The 20450-nt window shown below is 49.8% G+C and overlaps 9 protein-coding genes across 9 annotated transcripts; 5 read left to right on the forward strand and 4 right to left on the reverse strand.

The window, feature by feature from the left end:
- Positions 1-796: 796 nt before the first annotated feature.
- On the reverse strand, positions 797-1252 carry ASPGLDRAFT_127130 (LSM domain-containing protein; the record flags this gene model as incomplete). The annotated part of the gene is made up of 2 exons (XM_022540704.1): positions 797-1048; positions 1142-1252. 2 exons carry the CDS (start codon positions 1250-1252, stop codon positions 797-799), a joined length of 363 nt encoding a protein of 120 aa, XP_022400514.1.
- Positions 1253-1653: 401 nt separating this feature from the next.
- ASPGLDRAFT_47501 (uncharacterized protein) lies at positions 1654-2696 on the reverse strand. Its single transcript, XM_022546689.1, has 2 exons — positions 2275-2696; positions 1654-2215 (listed from the first exon to the last, which is right to left on the reverse strand). Exons 1-2 carry the CDS (start codon positions 2432-2434, stop codon positions 1812-1814), a joined length of 564 nt encoding a protein of 187 aa, XP_022400515.1. The 5' UTR covers positions 2435-2696; the 3' UTR covers positions 1654-1811.
- Positions 2697-3358: 662 nt separating this feature from the next.
- Positions 3359-4544, forward strand: ASPGLDRAFT_66767 (protein MEMO1; the record flags this gene model as incomplete). The annotated part of the gene is made up of 3 exons (XM_022549058.1): positions 3359-3513; positions 3558-3626; positions 3671-4544. 3 exons carry the CDS (start codon positions 3359-3361, stop codon positions 4542-4544), a joined length of 1098 nt encoding a protein of 365 aa, XP_022400516.1.
- Positions 4545-5107: 563 nt separating this feature from the next.
- On the forward strand, positions 5108-6823 carry ASPGLDRAFT_47506 (uncharacterized protein). The gene is made up of 3 exons (XM_022546690.1): positions 5108-5262; positions 5325-5727; positions 5782-6823. Exons 1-3 carry the CDS (start codon positions 5202-5204, stop codon positions 6326-6328), a joined length of 1011 nt encoding a protein of 336 aa, XP_022400517.1. The 5' UTR covers positions 5108-5201; the 3' UTR covers positions 6329-6823.
- A 59-nt stretch (positions 6824-6882) lies between these two features.
- Positions 6883-9272, reverse strand: png1 (peptide-N4-(N-acetyl-beta-glucosaminyl)asparagine amidase). The gene is made up of 3 exons (XM_022542758.1): positions 8224-9272; positions 7773-8173; positions 6883-7723 (listed from the first exon to the last, which is right to left on the reverse strand). Exons 1-3 carry the CDS (start codon positions 8787-8789, stop codon positions 7362-7364), a joined length of 1329 nt encoding a protein of 442 aa, XP_022400518.1. The 5' UTR covers positions 8790-9272; the 3' UTR covers positions 6883-7361.
- A 2242-nt stretch (positions 9273-11514) lies between these two features.
- ASPGLDRAFT_82511 (glycosyltransferase family 20 protein) lies at positions 11515-13581 on the reverse strand (the record flags this gene model as incomplete). Its single annotated transcript, XM_022550168.1, has 5 exons — positions 11515-12000; positions 12054-12393; positions 12440-12810; positions 12858-13258; positions 13330-13581. The coding sequence occupies 5 exons, from the start codon at positions 13579-13581 to the stop codon at positions 11958-11960; spliced, it is 1407 nt and encodes a 468-aa protein (XP_022400519.1). The 3' UTR covers positions 11515-11957.
- A 798-nt stretch (positions 13582-14379) lies between these two features.
- Positions 14380-17618, forward strand: ASPGLDRAFT_346953 (trehalose-6-phosphate synthase). The gene is made up of 3 exons (XM_022544461.1): positions 14380-14600; positions 14649-15984; positions 16036-17618. The coding sequence occupies exons 1-3, from the start codon at positions 14578-14580 to the stop codon at positions 17410-17412; spliced, it is 2736 nt and encodes a 911-aa protein (XP_022400520.1). The 5' UTR covers positions 14380-14577; the 3' UTR covers positions 17413-17618.
- Positions 17619-17656: 38 nt separating this feature from the next.
- ASPGLDRAFT_35833 (uncharacterized protein) lies at positions 17657-18158 on the forward strand (the record flags this gene model as incomplete). The annotated part of the gene is made up of 2 exons (XM_022544614.1): positions 17657-17784; positions 17837-18158. 2 exons carry the CDS (start codon positions 17657-17659, stop codon positions 18156-18158), a joined length of 450 nt encoding a protein of 149 aa, XP_022400521.1.
- A 204-nt stretch (positions 18159-18362) lies between these two features.
- On the forward strand, positions 18363-19243 carry ASPGLDRAFT_82512 (uncharacterized protein; the record flags this gene model as incomplete). Its single annotated transcript, XM_022550169.1, has 1 exon — positions 18363-19243. A coding segment is annotated over one exon (881 nt), but the record flags the coding sequence as incomplete, so codon positions are not given.
- Between the last annotated feature and the right edge of the window lie 1207 nt (positions 19244-20450).

A 20450-nucleotide genomic window follows, 5' to 3' on the forward strand; every position in this document is an offset into this window, starting at 1 on the left:
GGCCTCGGCATCTACTCTTCTCGTTGGTAGAGATACTCGTGCAGCCCCATTCTCCCCCTCCCCCTTCCCCCGGTTCGAATGGTATCGAATGCAGTTGGCGGTCAGCTTATGTCCTTTTGTTTCTCCGACGGTGCCCGATCTGGTCAACACGGTGCTGTATCGAGTATAATGGCCGTTCCTGAGCTCATCCCCAACGCCACCAACCATTGGCAGAACAGGGAACCAGGGGGGAAACAAGAGTCAAAGGCGGGGCCAGACCCGACAGAGCAGAAACGCAAAAAAAGCGAGAAACGCGACAGAATGATCAAGCCCGCCATCATCCACCACACAGAACATTGTCCAGACTCTGACCGTCGGGCATTGGCATTACGCATCCGGTAGGGCCGTGACCCAGAGCGCAGCCCTGCAGGAACATCACCCGTCCATGTAAACCTCCCATCCCTCCGACGGTGCATCACATCGCCAACGGGTTTTTCTCCTAGCCACTCGTAGCCATGCTTTTCTTGTCCGCATCTTGGCGATATGTAAGACTCATCCCGATCCCAACATGAGGGGCAAATCGTGCACTGCGCTCTTCTGTGTGATATGCACAATCCATGTTGTTCTCCCCATCCATCACGCATTATCTGCCCACGCGATAAACGCCGCCAAAATCGTGGGCAATAGACCAAGTAGAAGTCAGAAAGATTTCGCTCTGATGCGCAACCAGTCGGAACGAGAGAAAAGGAAGAAAAAAAGAAACCAAAAATCATCATTCGTAACCATCCCCACGGACGACATCCAAACCATCTACCAACTATGACTTCTGTAACACCTCTCGTACTTTGACCTGCTCGGGTGTCTCCTCCAGTTCGATCCGCGTGATATGCTGCCCGGGAATCACCACCAGTCCGATCAGTCGACTGGTCATATTTGCTTTAACGTTCTGCAAATCGTCTGTCCTACTGTTTCTGTTTTCTGGGTCATTCACGCCGGAAGCGACCTCTTGAACGGCGGAGGGGGAGGGGTAGCGGTATTCGTAAGTGGTCGCGAGGATGACATTGCGGGCCTAGATTCGAGACATCACAGTCAGCGCATTCCTTTTCGTTTTGCTTTTTCTTCATATATTATTGTAGTCGGCTATAGGACGGTATATACGTACCGCATCTGTGCACTTGAACGTGCCCACGAATAGGCGCGTATCCGTCGTATGCACTCGCAACGTCTGACCGATTAACGAGTCCAGATATTGAACGGCTTGCTGTGTATCCATTGTGTCTGCCAGTGAAATCTATTTTCGTTTCGTCTTTTCGGATGCAACGCTCAATCCAACGCTCAGGTCCAAACAACGCAGGTAGGTGGTTGGTAGTGTTCGATAGAGGGGTCTCGTGGGGCGGCGGTGCGGTGATAAACCGAAGCGGTGATTGCGATATCTCGAGAGGAAGTGTGATCAATTGCTGAACTGGAGAATGTATTGTTTCACCGCTCCTCCTTGGCTGGACGTTGTATGCGGGTTTATATGAACTGTGGTGTTGGTGGTTCGGAGCGAAGTTGAGCTAGTTAATGACATCCGTGAGTGATACCTGAGGCTACAAGGCGGCAACCATGTTTGCTATCCATTGAGTGACATCAAAAAGGAACGAAAAGAAAGTATATAGTATGGATTTATCAGAATTTCCAAAAATTCCATCATATTTATATAAGTGAAATACAACGTGGCCCTTGGGCCACTATATCATCCGTATTTACTCCCAAACACCGTGCCCAAAATCATACAGGTTAATCGTGACCGCGAAAAAAGAACAGTACTTATAACGGCATTTTAAGAGCCGTTACATCCATCTAAATCCTCCAACACCCCCCTTGGATTCATGAGACTGATCACTCCCAGAATCCATATCCACATCCATATCCATATCGGCCCCCATAAGCCTCGAACTTGGGCTGCGATTATCATCGCTACCCATTGACACACCCGGCGAATTCACAGAGTATGGTTGTACGAATCCATTGTTCGTCTGTATTGGACCAGCCGATTGTCCGGTCGTGTGCGACGAGAGGGCAGATGATGGTGTGGATTTAAAGAACCTGTGTAGTGTCTGTTGCCGAGGATCAATAATTTCCGGTTTAGGTAGCGACTCTGAATCCAAATTCTCGTTCTCGTCTTCTGTGTTGGTATTTATAGTGGCGGACTCTTGTCGCTGCTGGGCTGAGTAGAGCCATCGGAGGGTGTTTTCTATCCACGTTAGCTTTTCGGTCGTGGAAATCGCCGAGTGTTCCTGTCAGTGGGCTCACCATATACTGTCTTCTCTTCTGGACGGTCATCCCTAAAGCGCTTCCGTGTCCGGCTGTTCATATGCGGTGCGTCGTCCATTGTCACCGATGGTCCTTCGACGACCGGCGTCATATCAGGAGTAGGGAATGTGGAAAATGACGCTTTGCGCTTGAGGGACATGGTTCGAAGCATTTTAATCGTCTTGTGGGTAATCGTTTGAGGGCAATCGTTGGTAAGGGGCAATCAGTGGTCCGGTGGAGTGCGGTGGACAATCGCGTCGTCTCAATTCGTCTCAATGGAGGATTTCGATATATGTACGGGTGATATGTGGTATATTCAAAAATGCAACGCTCGCTAGCAATATAAATTAAGACTCGAACAGAGATGGAGCAGGCTGGCAAAAGTGGTGGTGGTTGGTCGCGTCTAACAAGGCGGATCGCGTCACGTCACGGGTATGCGCTAACCCGTATTGGTTTCATTGGAATCTGGACGGGGGAGTTCACCGTCAACTAAGGTGGATATAGCACAGATTAGCAGAGGAGCAATAGTACAAATTAAGTATATAGATGATGCTTTATTCCTCTCAATGAAACTAAGCTAGAGCTTGCGAGATGTGCTCGATTTCACGTCGCGACGCGGTCACGCGACGCTTTGGAATAGAGCATAGATATGTACCTGTATGTACTCCGTGCTCTGTACGAAGTATGAAGAGCACGGAGTATGAAATGCGCTGTTACCTTTTGCAAGTCTATTGATCTGGAGATATTGGAGATCCCACTTCCATCTTGATATTGTGCCATTAGTAGGAAGTCTAGGTTCAATCAATGAGCGGCTGGAGTACTCCATTAATGCATACTCTCCGGTGCACCCATAAAATCGAGACAAATCCAGAAACCAAGCTAAACATCCACTCCATCAAAGTATGCAATTCTAGACCCATACTCTAATTCTATTCTAATTCACTAGCTCGATCGGGATGCCGAACTGGCTTCGGCATCCCGGCAACTCCACTATGACGAAACCCCGCTCTCCCCGCTCTTGACAGCACTCTCAACCATCCACTTCAACCGTCCTGTCCATCACCACTCCATACGATACCTCAAAATGGCGCCCAGGGAAGCTTCTCACGCCGGCTCATGGTACTCGGACAACCAACGTCATCTAACTCGTCAGTTGGACCAATGGCTGAGTCAGGTTCCTGATGAGATCCAGGGTATAGGGCGTTTGCCTGTGCCTGGTGCTCGTGTTGTTATTGCTCCGTGAGTTTTCACCTACCGTGGGTGACTGTGATGCTGATTGCTAGACATGCGGGCTATGCGTATTCAGGTCCTTGTGCTGCTTATGCGTACAAAACGTTGGACTTGTCAAATGTGTAAGTTACCTGAAATCGTTCAAATTACCTGGCTAATAAGCTAGTCAACGCATCTTCATCCTTGGACCATCGCACCACCATTACCTCTCGACTCTGGCTCTTCCGCAGCTAACCTCCTACTACACCCCTCTCTCCGATGACCCCCTCCCGCTGGACGCCGAGCTCATCGCCAAGCTCCTGGCAACCAAAGCCACCATGCCCGACGGCACAACCGCCAGCTTCACAACCATGACACAGTCGATCGACGAAAACGAGCACAGCATCGAACTTCACCTCCCCTACATCCACCGTCTCCTCCAGCTCCAGTACCCTACCACCTTAACCTCGCAATACCCCCCTCTCGTCCCGATCATGGTTGGAGCCACTTCCGCCGCGACGGAACACGTCTTTGGAACCCTCCTGGCTCCGTACCTGGCTGACCCATCGAACGCCTTCGTCATCAGCTCCGACTTCTGCCACTGGGGTCTTCGCTTCCAGTACACATACTACGTGCCACAGGCACCGAAGCCAGGACCCCGTCTTCCACTTTCCAGCAACGCCCTGCCACAGCCAGGAGCCGACCCCGCGCACATCGAAGAGAATCTAGAGATGGTCTCAGCGGGCCAGATGCTACGGCGGCGAGACAAGATCCAGAAACATGAGCCAGCTATTCACGAGAGTATCTCTGCGTTCGACACGGCGACCATGGCGGCTATCACTACGGGAGTTACAGGGAAGTTCCTGGATACGATTCAGACGACGGGGAATACGGTGTGTGGGCGACATCCGATTGGAGTGGTTATGGCTGCGATTGAGAAGTTGACACATGGGAAGGGTGAGCGGGGGAAGTTTCATTTTGTGAGGTACGAGCGTAGTTCGGACGCGGTTGAAGTGTCGGATAGTTCCGTGAGTTATGTGTCTGCGTTTGCCGTGCTGTAGCTGCCCTCGGACTTGTTACGAGACGATATGGAGTACAATGCATTCTCTTCTATTTCTTTTACGGCATCCCACTACAAATCCAATCACCTAACCAAATCCACTCCGACATCGAAGACCATAAGACCACTCGGCACCGTCCCAACGGGCGTTCCCGGATCCACAATCTAAGCTTAATCCCGAGGTCTCCGAATCAGTCTATTATCTTATCTTGATCTAGTCAGTCCCAGCACCATGAACCAAACCCCTGTTAGTTCCACCGACTTTACTTCTGGTACGTAGAGCTAGTATATATAAACTCGCCGATGGCGTTCGACTAGTTTACTCTTACTCTTGTTTTGAATGAAGTGAAATGAGGTGATTCGCGCTTACCTGCGGAGTACAAGCACAAGCACAAGCACGAGTCCAGAACAGGACGGCACAGGACAGGACAGGACACCCCTCTTCTGCAAGTATATGAATTGGATATAGAAGTGCAGTGCGCGATTATTCTGATCCATTACATGCATTCCCTGTGATTATTTATACTGCTTATTGCATTCTTACTGCGTTGCGTCGCGTGCGTTGTCGCATTCTTATCTGACCCATACCGGGGGTATATACACCGGGGTATACATATACATATACAGCATACGAGGACTGAAGAGATTATCGAGCGAAATGACAAAATCAAAACAAGGCGTTTTCTCCTGGGAAGATGTCCTCGCGCAGCGATACCTAAGTACGCCCCTCCCCTCCCCTCCATCCAATCTATACCCAAGTACTGTGTACTAACAGACCCAGATAATCACCCCAGACACCAACCCCAACCACACCCTCGCCACAACCACGAGATCCAACACATTCAACACATCCAAAACAACTCCCTAGACCAAACAAGCTACTACCCCTTCCAACCGCACTCCTCGCTCCTCGCAAAACTCTCCCCCGAACTCCGCCTATTGATATGGAAGTACGTCCTCGGCGGGAAATGCATACATATTGTTCAATGGGCGAATCGGCGGATGGGATATGTTGTTTGTCCTGATTCGGACGGGAATGGGAATAAGGATAAGGACAAGGGGAGGAAGGGGAGGATGTGTGATGTTTGTCAGACGGGGTTACCATCGCGACGGGCGTGTGCGAAACGAGGGACGGATACGACGTCGAGGGGGTTGTTAGGGGTTATGCTTGTTTGTAGGCAGATGTACGCCGCCTCCCATATTCACTGATCTATGGATACATACTAATGCGCATACAGATACACAGAAGCAGGACACATCCTCTACACAAACAATACCTTCACAATCCCCTCGACTTGGTCCCTTCCCTACCTCCTCTCTTCACACACACCCCCTTCACCTAAGTCCACACTACCTCCCTCATCCCCATGGACAACAAACCTTCGGTCATTGACCCTCCACTACGCCTTCCCCGGCCACTGGCTCCCCAGCAAAGACCCCGTGAAGCAAATATACTTCACCTCCGGCCGTGCGCAATGGCTACACACCTGCGCCGCTGTATGTTCACTCACACATCTTGAAAAATTCACGTTGGTGCTTAATGGGGGGTGGTTTGCGGAGAGTGTATCGCGGATACTGGTGTTTTTGGAGCCGTTGCGGGATGTTACTATCTGTAACCGGGGTACGAGGAGGAGGGGGATAGGAGAGGAAGATGGGGATGGGGATTCTGGGGGAGGAGGGTGTTGGGAGGTGGTACTACCCAAACAACCATATTACGTGAATGAGGTGGGGAGGTTGGATGCTGAGGTTAGGGGGAGGGGGTTGGGGTGTGTTTTTAGGGTTTAATTCTCTATCTTTTTTTCTATATCCCTACTACTGTACATACTCCGGAGTCTTTATGCTAGACTATCCTTATGCAGCATAAAACGGCTAATGTTTATGCTGGCAACGCACTAACCAAAACCAGCAAAAGAACGCTCCCAAAATAACCCCCTCCGCCCCGCGGGGAGCGCCCATCGTAATTAAACACAATACGCTAGTCTCAGCTCAGGGTCTGGTCGGGGAACGACACAATTACCATGTACGGCGTAGTGCAGGACTATTCTGAAACATGCAGTGGTACCAAGACGGGACGTTGATGATTGTTGTCAAAAGAGGCAGTTGGATTTGCTATGCTATGCCGCCGATATGAAAGAAATGCAGATTTTGTTTCACGAGTCCTCCCGTCATCATCATAGTAGTAGTAGTAGTAGTAAAGAAAGAAATTAGATCTTCAATCACGCCTCCGACCCATGGTCCCTTGACCCATATCCAATTAAAATTTATAGTAAATCGCTTGACGCCTGGTCATACACAAGGAAAAGAAAAGGAGATAAAAGAAGGCTGTCAACTTGGAAAAAAAAAAAAAAAAAAAAAAAAAAAAAAAAAAAAAAAAAAAAAAAAAAAAGGAAATTTCCAACGATGGTATAATGTGACAGGAATAAAAGAAAGTCGGCAGTCAGCCGTGGATGTCAAATGATAAAATCGTAGTAACAGTGCACACTGTGTCTCATCTCGAACGATCCCGGGCCTGTGGCCCTTCGACGAAAAAAGTAAGGAGCATTGTGCTCCAATCCTAAATCGGAGTACCGATCGATGATTCGTGCTGGTGAGTCCATAGACCAACGCCCTGACTCGTAGAGCAGCGCGAACTTGAAGACAGGGAGTTTCATCGTCCAAGTGAAGCATGGTCAGACATGGTTAGCCGAATGCCTTCGTATCGGTCGGGGTGTGTCGAGTGTCCAGGTGCGATTTGGTCGGCGATAGAGTAATGCGACCGGCGAATCCTGGCACTCTAAGACGAGTAGATAAGAGGGGAAATAAAACCGGTGCGTCGAGTTTACCGCCCTCCTGTCTGCCACTCCGCAGCGGCCTCTTGGTGAGATGAACGGACCTTCTGTTCGTCGGGGACCTGGTTGAGAGGAAAGAGGTTGTTGATTTCAGCAGCAAGGCCAGAGGCCATGTAGGCGCGGAGTTCGCGCTCTTCCCGTTCATCTTCCTTGACCAATCGCTTCTGGTCGGTCTTGCCCAGTTCCCCTCGACGCTTATTCCGGATCTCGTGGATCACCCATAGGAGGACCTCTTCGGGAGCGCGGTTGCGGGGAGAACCGTGCTTGCTTGGGCTTCGAACATATCGTCGGGTGACATCGGTCGCGCCCTCGATCGAGAAGGCGACGCAGTAAGCGATCTTGCGACCCCATCCTATGCAAGTTAGCGGCTGTTCTTAATGTAGTGCATGGACCAAGCTTACCCTCAGTGTAGAGACGTGGTTGATCCCATGCCTCTTCGCATGCGTCGACGTGAATCCATCGTCTCTGGTGCTCCGAATAGACCTCTGTCCAGACGTAGTCCTCCGAGTTCCAGACCCAACGAACACGACCACCGATCGCCCGACAGAACATGCTGAAGCAGTTGGCCCATTCACCAACACGACCACGACGCGTCTGCAGGAGTTGCCAGACGTCCGAGTAGCGAGGGAATCGTTCAAAGGCGCCGCAGGTGTTTTCAGAGCATCGGTAGAGTTCGACTCGGGTGGCGCCACGGGCGGTCTCATCGGGAGAAGGGGGAGTCATGCCTCCAGCGATCGTAGGCATAAAGCATCGCGGGCAAGGAGGGTTGTTGACGAATTGGAAGAACGATCGCTTGAACCATCTGTGACGTTGTTAGTCTGAGTACAGAGACCGAAACAAAAGGGAGCATACCTTAGGAGGGATCTGATGACGCAATCTTGGTAACCCCATTCAGGCTTTCCCCCTACACTGGCGGCTTGAGCCTGCATGATCTGGCTTTCCTCTTCTGCCTCCGAGTATAACCTGTCGAGCGGAATCAAGGCCAGGGCCTCATCCAGGAGGCCAGGGTTTTCGTATTTGGTCGGCGTAACAGACAGGACATGGAGTAGGTTTCGGAACTTCAGCGAAGACGGATCTTGCGGCGGCGCAGGAACGACCGGAAGACCTCTGATTGCTGGAGAGGGCGATGCTCTGTGAGATTGTTGTTGTTGTTGCGGTTGAGGAGAGGCAGGGTACTGGTGATGAGCGATCGGGGGCGGCGGTGGTGGCGCCCGTGAAGGGGGTGGAGGAGGATAAGCAGCAGGAGAAGCAGACAAAGCTGGCGAAGGAGGGTGAGAACGAGATTGCTGCGACTGTTCTTGAAGTCGGTTGAATCGCTTGTTGCGCATAAGTTGTTCGAATTGGTGAGTGAGTTCGCCAGCATCGATGTTATTGTTGGACGGCATCGGGTGGCCGTGAGGATGGAAGCCGTCTGCCATGGTGGTGGTGGTGAAAGGGTGGGGGAGAAGGTCGCACCGACGGCAGCTGGCTTGGATAGCTTAGTACTCCAGGATGGTGGATGGATGGAACGATGGATGAATCGAATTATCGAGGATCGAGGGATCGTTTTCGAGTGGTTTCCTGGAGAATTCAATCGAGATGGATGATATCCTTCTCTTGCCAGTCCACACAAAACGACGATAATTAGAAGATCGAAGACGATGTAGGATGGATGGTGATAGATGGGAGGTTGAAGGAGAGAGAAGAGTAAAGAGGGTGAAAGAGGAATGAGGGAGAGCGAGAGCAGATTTGGGTTTAGCGCAGGATTAGGTGGTAGGCTAGTGTTGGCAGTCGGTCGCGCACAGCCTTGCCACTGTAAGTACAACCTGTGGTTACTGATGAGAGTATCGTAAGATACTAGACACTCAACTCAGTAGAATGCTACAGAGTACAGAGAATGAAGTCGAATAGATAGAATAAAGAACAAATACAGAGAGATTCCTCCGTACAGTCACCCATAGAGAGTCCCATAGAGAAAACTCCTTCATCCACGCCAGCAGTGAAAAAGCGTCGTCAGCCGCCCAGCCCTGCCCCAATCAGCGCGCCGCAAGCCGCGTGTTGTGCCGCTCCCGAAACAGCTGTGCCAAGAGATCGTCGTGTACATACAATACAAGTACAGTTCTCTCTCTTTCTCTGTATATACTTATCAGTACCTGTACTCCGTACAACTTCATTTTTCTCAAGAGTAAAGTATTATGATTATCCCGTCTACATAGGACTATGAGTACTCTGACTTGTACGTACTCTGTACGCGAATCGTAGATCCGGTCACCACGCGGCAGACCACCCGCACTGATCGGACTCTAGGGTACGCAAGCTCTCAACATCCACTAGCTTGCCAGATGTATTGCAGAATCTCCGTCCTGCACTAGGCACACAGACAGACCCTTAACAGTGCACTATTACGCGGCGCGATCAACGACATGTCATCCTCTGACAACCGCAAGGGTCACTCTTATGAACACTATTGCTACACTCCCTCTTCTAACTGTACAGAGTAAAGCGGTTGAATCCGTAGCCTTATGAACCCCATCGTAACCACGGAACTAAGCTGACGAATCACCGCCGGTTCTTATTAAGGACGCGTTGTCGGAATAATGAACATCAACGGTTACTTAGTCTCCTTAAGTATCTCCTATAATCTACGGGGTACAAGTACAGTAATCCATGGTTCTTGTTCAATATTATCTGATCCTCATCTCTATAACTACTTGTCTGTATCCTCAACTGGACCCTGAACGAAAACGAGACGGGACAAGTCATATGGCCCATGCTGATCATCATACAAAGAGAAAAGTCATGTCTTACTTTTCGAGCAGTGATCACTTACGGTGTCAGTACTGAGTCATTTACTCTCATAACTCCTCTAGATAGAATCAGATCTTAGTACTCTGTACATACTCTACTCTACTCCTCCGTACACAGTCAATCATACATCATACATACCTACCTCTCTCCTTCCCCATACCTCCATCGTCTCCGTACAAGTACTCGGTACAGAAACGATGTAGAATAACACGGAACGGAACAACAAACCCCCCCCCCACCCCCGTCTGCTGTGAGTGGCGGAGACGCGCAAGCTTGTCCTCTTGGCAAGATCTGGACCCACCGACAGAGACAAAAAGGGTCCAACTGGCCAGGGGTCTTGGCTTTTGCTGTTTTGGGTATGCTATTTATAGCGTATACAGAGTGCTGTAGTACTTGTACAGTACGATTACTGGTGAGTGTACAAGTAGTGCTGTAGTAAATAGAAATACAAGTATGTAATATTCTTGAATTGATAAAGATAATACTCTATACTTATATATAAAAGATAGAATAAAAGATCCCCCGAGAAAATATTCTATGCATGGTTGAATGATCTTCAAGTGTGACGGGCCGGCCGCCAATCATTGGTTTTGGGTTCTTGGCCACTGAACAGATACCCTTCCTGGCTAGTACGGAGTACATACTATTAGCCTTCTCAAAAACAAGATAACTAACTAATAGTCGGAATATTGATTCATCATCCAAAAAGCAAAATTAAGTAGACTTTATAGTGTCGTTCTAGAATATCGGCCTCTTGTCATCATGATTCATGATTGCGACATTGGGTCAAGTGATTTGGACCCTGAGATCGTCACTTTCCTTTCTTGACGCTCTGTGTAGCAACTCCGTACGAGTACTGCTATGTTGTAGAAAGATGTGAGATGTAGATGTAGAAAACTCAAACAAGCACATGCCAAGCTTTCCACAACCACTCATCAACCACGCACAGCCCAAACCCCAAACTAAACCAAACCCTCCTATCCAAGATCCATCCATACAAAAACCCATACTCCGTACACCCACGGCACGGAACAGCTTCGGACTCGGACAAAACACCGACCCCGAGTCCGCGCGACCGGCTCCGGCGGAGTTGCTTACTTACTCTGTACAAGTAACTAAGTGCGCGGCAGAATCCGCTACATTTACCCAAACAGGACTAGACGATGAACGGTAGACTTGCGCTGGGTCAGCTGACTCGTTAGTTATGGAGGGGTGTGATTCGTCATCGTTGGGACGGTTGGGCATTATCGGATTTTCCGTGGACAAAATAGTAATACGAGTATGAGTATGGATAGGGCATACTAATTAACAGGGCACTGCCATACATAACGGTGAATAAAGTTAAACTGCATTAATCTCCTTATTTGAGCTTGGCTGTCATTGGCCTGCATTTTAGATAGCTGTACAAGTACGTATTACTTGTGGAGCGTACGTACTCTGCCACTTGTACACAGTACTCTGCTATACAGCCCTACGCTTTGATCTTCTGCACTCGTATATCTACCTGCGTATCTACATGCAAGATACGAACATCCATCGAACGTCCCCATCTGCCTACGAGGCTTGCGCGTACTCGCCGCCTAGCCGACAAAATATATGACTAGTGGAACGCCATCGGCTTGTACGCTTTTCGGCCACGTACGTACTTGTAAATCCAGCAGATTGCCAATTATAATCGTGAACTCGTGGTCTACTGATTGAATCGTCGCTTGATGCCGCCATGCAAATAAAAGACCCGCACGCTATCAATGCAAAAGAAAAGAGAGAGAAAAACAAAAAAAAAAATCCATCTTCATCCACTATCGAGATAACTCGGCCACAAATGACTGTCCCCAGAACGCACTGCGAAAAGTTAGCATGCGTCATGTGTCAAGATCAGCGCAATGGCCACGTACCTGGTGTATTTCGAAATGTATTTGTAGAGCTTCTCAAATTGTTGAGCCTTTTGCTTCTCGCCCATCGAGACGGCTTGATGGTACGCGCGGGCGAGTTCCTCCGTATTCCACGGGTTCACGACAATGCTGCCGTTCAGACTCTGTGCGGCCCCGGCAAACTCGGAGAGAATCAACACGCCCTTGCGCCGCTTCTGCGTGGCAATATACTCAAAAGACACCAGATTCATGCCGTCCCGAGTGGAGGAGACGACGCAAGCATCAGAGACCGCGTACAACGCAACCAGCTCATCAAAGCTCACCGACTTGTGCATGAAGTGAATCGGCATATAGTCCACCGTGCCTTTCAGGTCAGCATGACGCACTTGGATGGGGCGACGAAGACTTACCAAATTTGCCATTGATTCTTCCCACCAATTCGTTGATCACTGCCCTCAAGTTTTGATATTCTTCAACGTCCTGTCGACTTGGGACGGCAACTTGCACTAACACCACCTTGCCAACCCATTCTGGATGACTGGAAAGAAACACTTCCAAGGCGTGCAACTTCTGCGGGATACCTTTGATATAGTCGAGACGGTCAACGCTGACCATCAACTTGGTGCCACGGAACTTGCTCTCCAGACTTGCGATGCGGTTCTGGATCTTGAGACTTTTCAGGCCTTCTGCGAACTTGTCCGGATCAATGCCAATAGGAAAAGCTCCCACAGAAACATTCCTATCTTCGTATTTGACGCTGCTGGGAGTAGTGATTAATCCCCTGAAGACGGTTAGCTCTGCAGACAGATCTATGGCTAAAGAACTTACAGCAAGTGAGCACAGCTGCCCAGGAAATGACGAGCATAGTCGTACGTATGGAAACCGATCAAATCGCAGTGCAACACACCCTGCAGCAACTCCCTTCGTACCGGTAGGATCCGGTAGATCTCGTTACTAGGGAAAGGCGTGTGTAGGAAGAACCCGATCCGAATGTCCTTCTTGTCAAGTGCCTGGAGCTCTTCGCGGAGCATCTGCGGCAGAAGCATCAAGTGATAGTCGTGAACCCAGACCAAGTCACCCTCTCTCGCCTCGTTGGCAATCGTCCGAGCAAAGAAACGGTTGGCCTCACGGTAGGCGTCCCAAGCACCTTCATCGAAGACGATTTCACCGGGATGATAGTGTAGTAGCGGCCAGAGAATCGAGTCAACACAGGTCAGCGACAACCACGACTGGTAGGAGGATGGGATATACTCGAGAAGCCGTTGTAGTGACGATCCGCCAACTTGTCATCCATAAACACCGGAGTCGCGTTGAACTCTTCCTTCAGTCTCTGCGTCACGGTTTTGATTTCGTCCTCGGGAACCTCCAAACCGGGCCAGCCATACCACTGGAAGGTTGTCGTCTTGGACAGTCCACTGAGACCGGTCACGAGACCACCAGATGACATGGAAAACTCATAATTACCCGATTCAGATCGTCGAATGGTGATCGGGAGACGATTGGAAACGAGCAGCAGACGAGAATCGCCCAATGAGTTGCCGTTGCTCGACATGGCGATGCTTGAATATGTGTGTGGTCTTATGTGGGTGATTTTAGTGGGGTATCGGAAAAGAAAGAAAGCTTTTGACAGAAGCTAAATGGCGGAATATATATAGCAGTGAATGAATTGAAGCTGACAGCCGTAGTTTATTATTTGCACACTTAGTGTAATATAATAGCGATTGGAAAAGAAAAAAGCGCAAGAGGAAACTGCGACGCCGGTTTTTTGCTGGTGATGTTTGACGTCTTCGTTCCCACCAGTTCACTAACAGACACCACACCACTTATCCCTATTATTCTCTCATATCATTGTCAGCCCAACATTATTCCTAGTTAATACTATTCTTCAGCTTATTATTCCGGTTATTACTCGTCTGGATATTATTCCTCTCCTTCTCACACGTGCCTCCCCGCTTGGTTCCTGTTTCTGTCCGCTTCTACGCCAGACTCCCTGTTTCTTCGACCAGCAATATCCTGCTTGATGCCGAGCCGGTTGAACTGTCTAGAAGTTGCCTTCTGAGGGGGAAAGGGATCCGGGATAATCCTATCGAACCATGAGAATCGCATAGAACGAGGCCATAGCCCTCCGCGCATAGTCGAGTGTCCGGTCATCTGCCGGGTTGGAATATATAGCGCTTTCCCCTCTCTTCGCCAAAAGAGTGACAGAACGAAACGAAACAATCATAGCCCATTTGGTCTAGAAGCATCGGAATCCTTGCGATCTTACTCTGGCGTCTTCCGAACAGCCCGGAATGTTCCTGTGGTTTACTGCCTTTCCAGGGTTGACGGTCCAATCATCAACGTCACCACCTGCCCTCTGTTTATCCAAGCCGCCGTGCGGGCGTCTGACGGTATTTGGATATCTTGGCCTGGCTTCTATTGCGGGGGACTGGCCGCCGAATTTATAAACCTTGCTTGCCATTGTTATTGTCGACAAGTTTCCTCAATTGTCTCGAGCCCGGTCTTATCGTCCGTCTTACCCCTCAATCCTGCCGCCGGAGACAGTGTCATGACAGTCTTCATCGCTTCACTGTATGTTGGTATTCTCCTGGTGCGCTAATTGAATGCTAACATATCTAGTTTCCTTCCGTATACGATCGACTTTCAAGCGACTGAGCTGAGAAATGCTCGTCGCCAGTCATCCACCAGTTCTTCCTCGGTTGATGGTCAAATCGTAGGACGGTTGGCGGAGGCTCGTCGAAGGCGGTTCTCGAAAGCCACTAATGCGACTTTGACTCCCGGAGCAACTACAGACTACGAGAAGATCTTCAAGCCGTATGTGTCTCAGTCCGCGGGTGAAATCCCCAGCGCGGATGATCCCAACGGCCCGGGTCTCAGTGAGCCCCGTCCGGTTTCTTGGGGCCAAAGCCGTAAGTTCAATCAACCACGGCCCGCAGTCGCTTCGTATCCTGCGCCAACGATCGCCAGCAGCCAGGATCCAGTGGTCAAACAAGGCCTCCCACAGTATCTCGATGGAGCAACATATGATACCCCGTCGGAAGGAGGCAATGGAAGCCCGCGCGCACTCTTGTCAGATGCTGACTGGGTTGTCAAGGCGGCAGAACAAGGAAATGGGGGCCTTCGAAACGCCGTTAATGCCGCTGAAGAAGCGGGTTTGTTAACAGACAAGATGTGGGTTGGTACGCTCGGTATGCCAACCGACCCCCTCAAGGACGAAACGCGCGCCAGTATTTCCGAGACTCTCGAAGACGAGTTTGAGTCGCTCACAGTGTTTGTCGACGACCGGGAGTTTGTCGGGCACTACTCGCACTTTTGTCGCGCGGTCCTATGGCCGGCTTTCCATTACCAGATGCAGGAGAGCCCGCGACACACGGAGTACGATGACTATTCCTGGAAGCAGTACGTGAAAGTCAACGAGGCGTTTGCCAAAACCATTGTTGCGCATTGGAGGTCTGGTGATAGTATTTGGATACACGACTATCACCTCCTACTTCTACCATCAATCCTCAGAAAGAAGCTGCCCCGTGCCGAGATCGGTTTCTTTATGCATGCTGCGTTTCCGTCTTCCGAAGTATTTCGGTGTCTCAATGCACGAAAGGCCTTGCTGGATGGCCTGCTCGGGGCAGACCTCGTGGGTTTTCAAACGGAGGAGTACTGCCACCATTTCTTGCAGTCATGTAGTCGCCTTCTCAGCTTGGAGGTAACGGTAGACGGTGTACAACTCCCGAACCGATTCATCAGGGTCAACAATTTCCCCTGTGGAGTCGACCTAAAGGCCGTCGATGAGTTGCGACAGACCTCTGAAGTTCGAGACTGGATCACCAACATCCAGACCAGGTACAATGGCAGGCACTTGATTGTCGCGAGAGATAGGCTTGATGCGCCTGGTGGTATCAAGCAGAAGCTTATGGCCTACGAGCTCTTTCTGAAACGGTATCCTAAATGGAGAGAAAATGTAAGTTCTCACAGCTCTGTATACAGATGGAAACCCAGCTGACTGGTCTAGGTCATTCTCATCCAAATCGCGTCCGCCTCTGAATTGCCTGAACTTGGGGCACAAGTTTCGAGTATCGCCATGAGGATCAACTCTACTTACTCCTCGTTGACGCATCAGCCCCTCGTACTCCTGAGACAGGATATCAGTTACTCGCAATTCCTGGCCCTTATGAACGTGGCGGAAGTCTTCATCGTGTCAAGTCTGAGGGAGGGTATGAACCTCACGAGTCACGACTACCTCTATTGCCAAGACGGCAAGTTAGCACCGCAGCGCCATGGCTCGCTCATTCTCAGTGAGTTTGCGGGAAGTGCCTCCATTTTCAACGGACACGAGCTTCTGGTCAACCCGTGGGATTATCGGGAGGTTGCGGATACAATCAACAAGGCTCTTGAAATGAGCCCGGAGCAAAAGCAGCGTAACTGGGATTTTTTGCTCAACCGGATGGCACCACATACAGCACTATCATGGGCGAGCTCGTTGCAAGAGTGCTTGACCAAGTCTCACAAAGCGCAAGTCTCTCGTGAGCCACAGCATGTCTCGTCCCTGTCTGTCAACACCCTCAAGAAGTCATATGGAAAGTCCGGTATCCGGTTAATTTTCCTTGAGGATGGAGGAACCTTTGCGCAGGCCAATTCGAGGTCCAACAAAGAGCCAGCTGCCTTGCTAGAACATCTAGTCGACGACCCGAGGAACCTGGTGTATGTGACGAGCAACAAGAGTCCGGAACAACTCGAGCCACTGATCCATATGCTACCAAGTCGAGTGGGATACGTCGCTGAGAACGGATGCTTCGTACGAGAGATTGGCTCCAGTCACTGGGAGACGCTGGTCGACATGGAAAAGATCAAAGATTGGAGAAACGGTGTCCGCAAAGTAATGGATTACTTCCAGGAACGCACCGACGGAAGCCAAATCGAAGAGCGCCGATGCCTTCTAACCTTCCAATACAACGACGCCCATGACCCCGTAATTGCCGCCAACCAAGCCTCCGAACTCGCAGATCAAATCAACGGCTCCCGCGGCAGCGAAGCCATCCACGTCGTCCTCACAGAAGGCGCCGTAACAGTGGAACCGCTGGACGTCTCCAAAGCCAAAGCGGCCGAAATCATCCTGCGCGGATTACCCCAGGCCCCAGACTTCCTGTTCGTCGCGGGTGGCTCACGAGGCGACGAGGCGTTATTCCGGTACGCCAATCACTTGCGCGCAGAGGATAAGATTCCGAACGTGACTACGTTGACGGTGGGATATCATGCTACGGAGGCTAAGGCGGTGTTACCGGGGAATATGGGGATTGCGGATATTGTGAATATGCTTTCTTCCCCGAGGGTGGATGGGTTTGAAGTTGTTGATGGGGTGTTGCATGGGTGTACTGAGGTGGTTGTTTAATACTCGTTTGAACATATGCTACTATTCTAGATTCCTTGCGCGTCCCTTTTTGAATATTATTATGCTACTTCAAATCATTTTAGGACAACATCTGGAATCAGTTCCTGCCTTGTTATATGAAATTCTGAATATTCAGGCATGGATACTTCATACTTCAACAATACTACAACACCCTACAACTTTTCAAATCCGTTTATTCAACGCTTGGCTGTATCTTGAAGGTCGCAAACAACCCTACACCACCATGCACGTCCTCCCCTACCCAGGTCCCTCAGACCTAACCACCTACCTCTCCGATAACAGCAAAGCCCTCTACGGCGTCCGCAGCCGCAGAATTACCCCTGCCCTTTCCAATACACCCTCATCCAAAACGTGCCCCTCTCAGAATGGACCAACAAAATCAGCCCCGCCACTCCACCCCCAGCCTCCACGCCATCTTCCACTACAACACGCACACCCACGATCTAATCACCAAATCCATCGCCGAAGGCCACGACCACCTCACCCGCTTCTTCACAACATGGTTCATGTGCCAGTTTCTCGACATGGGCCTTAACACTCCGGGAGCGTGGGTGGATATGCATTCGTCGATTGTTACGCTGGGGGAGTGGGAGCGGCAAAAGGATAGTCGGTGGGCGCCGCCGGCGAAGAATTGGCCGCTGAGTGTTGTGTTGGAGGTTGGGGTTGTGACGCGTTGGACTGGGAAGTACCCCTGCAGCTTCCTGGGATTCATCCCATGCTATTAGAGGACCTATTCCTCTCCAAGAAAGCATGGCATTGCCCTAATATTGGCAGAACTACTTGAAATAGTAACACTGGTAGTGTCAAGCATATGTCAGAAGATTTCATTATCTCATAATTGTGTCCTTAAAGTGACATACACTACTCTGTACTGTGAGTTTTCTTCCACTTTTCCTATTTTCCTATTCTGAATTTGGGAATTACCACCACCATGCCTGCCCATGACAGCGTCATACTATACCTAGGTCTTTCAGACCTCATCAACATTCTCTCCAGTAGCCATGATGCCTTGAATGAAGGATTTATGACAACCCCCCCCCAATACCTAACCTTCACAAACGTGACCTTGAAAGAATCCCAAGAGAAAATCTGCTTTGAAAAGTCCGAAGCCCTCGTATACGCAAAATTCCGCTACAACACCCGCACACAAGAACTGGTCGCCAAAGTACTCAACCCCAGAAACGCCCATCCACATATAATCAGCTCTTTTCAATGGTCTATGATGCTCTCTCAGTTCACGAGCATGGGAGTTGGAGTTGGAGATTACGGGGCTACATTGTCACCGGTGATCACGCTTGGTGACTGGGTGCGACAGCCAGATAGTTGCTTGGGACCAGCTTTAAAGATTCCGTATACTGTTGTGTTGGGGGTTGCAGCAGCTGCGCCTGGGAGCAAGGAGGGGCTTAAGGGTAATGTGAGAGGTTGGATTGAGAGCCCGGGAAATTGTGTGGATTTGGTGATTACTATTTGTATTAATGTGCTACAGCCGCAGCAGCAGATGGGGACTATGACTATTGCAAAATGGGAGCCCCGTGGCGATAATGCTACTAATGGGAATGGGAATAGGACAGCCATGCGGACTACTGTCCTTACCATTAAATCTCAAACTAGTACTACTACTGGCACTTCTATTGATCCGCGATCTGGAGATGCTGTACCATGTAATGAGCTGCGTGTTCCCTTTGAAACAATTTTTCGCAGAGCACTAGTGAACCTGGAGAAGGATGTTGTTTTTGATCAAAAGGCGCTTTTGAAGTTTGCTGATACTACCTGGAAACAGATTAGGGCGGGAAGGAGTGAGGGCTATTGATTTAGAATCTATTCTAGCTAAATTTGCTTTTTGCGTACTATGTTGATTTTCCTAAGCCCTAATGCCACCTGGGCGCTTTCCGATACTAAGATGGTTCGGACTCTGCGTTACTGTATGGGTGTCTACTTGATTACTATATTAATCTGTGGCTTGTAACAGCGTGTTGTAAGAAGCATAAATGGTTGATGGGTGCTTTTCGGTTACAAACCTATTGCTCTATGCAGTAGCGCCGTCTGGCTAACTTACAGCTATGGGCGGCTAAAAGCTCCCGGAAGCAGGATTCAGACAATTTGTTTTAAGCATTCAGGCTCTTGTCGCTCGCAGCAATGACATCCACGAGTGTTCTCGCAACGTAGAGATTCTCTTATGGCAAAAATCAGAGTTGATATAGCCAGGTAGTTCCGGAAGCTCACTATCGATACTCACGATTAGCTCGAAAGCACCAGCAGCACTATATTGGCTGTCTTCGTTACTGTAGCTAAATGGTAACTACAGCACGATAAGGTATGTTTTACCCAGATTTTGTTATTTAGATTAGCGAGTGTCTCAGGCAGAAAAAGTAATATCATTATGACGATGGCATTGTTCTCACCAGAATCTGTTCTCTTCCTGTTTTCATCTGAATCAGTTTAAGAATCCTCTGGGGGGCGGGGAAGGGGGGTTTCGTTCATAAATACTGACTTTCAAGCTTCACGTCAGGTTCATTTTAACCATAGCTATACCTATTGCCGACCAGCCCTCTGGAGAGAGCGATCCTCTCGTCAAGCCTCTTACTTCCGACCAGCATACCCTGCCCTCCGAAGAGAACGAACCATACCCAGGCCATGATGCTTTCGTCGAACTTCTCCGCGCGGATGAAATCGGCCTAAGAGCAGGAGATACAAGAGTCCTCCAATACACAAAATTCCACAACGCCTCACTAGAAGAATTCGAAAGCAGAATCGGCTTCAGACACTCCGAGGCCTCTCAGTACGCCCGTTTTCGCTACAATACCGAGACGAAAAAAAAATGACTACCAAAAGCATGGGGGAGGGATATGAGGAAATTGTTGGCACGTTCCCAACGTCGATGCTCAAACGGTTCCTGGGCATGGGCCTTGACGTGGGATGTCTTAGATTTATGCTGTCACCACTGGCTCACCTGGGTGTGTGGAGAAGACAGCCAGATAGCTGTTGGGGACCGCCGGGCCGCAATGAATCCTTCAGTC

The sequence above is a fragment of the Aspergillus glaucus genome (assembly GCF_001890805.1).
Source record: "Aspergillus glaucus CBS 516.65 unplaced genomic scaffold ASPGLscaffold_11, whole genome shotgun sequence".
Lineage (NCBI taxonomy): Eukaryota > Fungi > Ascomycota > Eurotiomycetes > Eurotiales > Aspergillaceae > Aspergillus > Aspergillus glaucus.

What these genes read in the sequence shown, in the direction of transcription:
- ASPGLDRAFT_47501 (XM_022546689.1), bottom strand. Translation starts at nt 2,434, where the DNA reads ATGTCCCTCAAGCGCAAAGCGTCATTTTCCACATTCCCTACTCCTGAT. An exon ending in AGAAGAGAAGACAGTATATG is followed by an intron (nt 2,216 to 2,274) that starts GTGAGCCCACTG and finishes TAACGTGGATAG; the next exon opens with AAAACACCCTCCGATGGCTC.
- ASPGLDRAFT_47506 (XM_022546690.1), top strand. Translation starts at nt 5,202, where the DNA reads ATGACAAAATCAAAACAAGGCGTTTTCTCCTGGGAAGATGTCCTCGCG. An exon ending in CCTCGCGCAGCGATACCTAA is followed by an intron (nt 5,263 to 5,324) that starts GTACGCCCCTCC and finishes TAACAGACCCAG; the next exon opens with ATAATCACCCCAGACACCAA. An exon ending in ATGCTTGTTTGTAGGCAGAT is followed by an intron (nt 5,728 to 5,781) that starts GTACGCCGCCTC and finishes ATGCGCATACAG; the next exon opens with ATACACAGAAGCAGGACACA.
- png1 (XM_022542758.1), bottom strand. Translation starts at nt 8,789, where the DNA reads ATGGCAGACGGCTTCCATCCTCACGGCCACCCGATGCCGTCCAACAAT. An exon ending in GTCATCAGATCCCTCCTAAG is followed by an intron (nt 8,174 to 8,223) that starts GTATGCTCCCTT and finishes ACAACGTCACAG; the next exon opens with ATGGTTCAAGCGATCGTTCT. An exon ending in ACCACGTCTCTACACTGAGG is followed by an intron (nt 7,724 to 7,772) that starts GTAAGCTTGGTC and finishes TAACTTGCATAG; the next exon opens with GATGGGGTCGCAAGATCGCT.
- ASPGLDRAFT_346953 (XM_022544461.1), top strand. Translation starts at nt 14,578, where the DNA reads ATGACAGTCTTCATCGCTTCACT. An exon ending in ACAGTCTTCATCGCTTCACT is followed by an intron (nt 14,601 to 14,648) that starts GTATGTTGGTAT and finishes TAACATATCTAG; the next exon opens with TTTCCTTCCGTATACGATCG. An exon ending in ATCCTAAATGGAGAGAAAAT is followed by an intron (nt 15,985 to 16,035) that starts GTAAGTTCTCAC and finishes TGACTGGTCTAG; the next exon opens with GTCATTCTCATCCAAATCGC.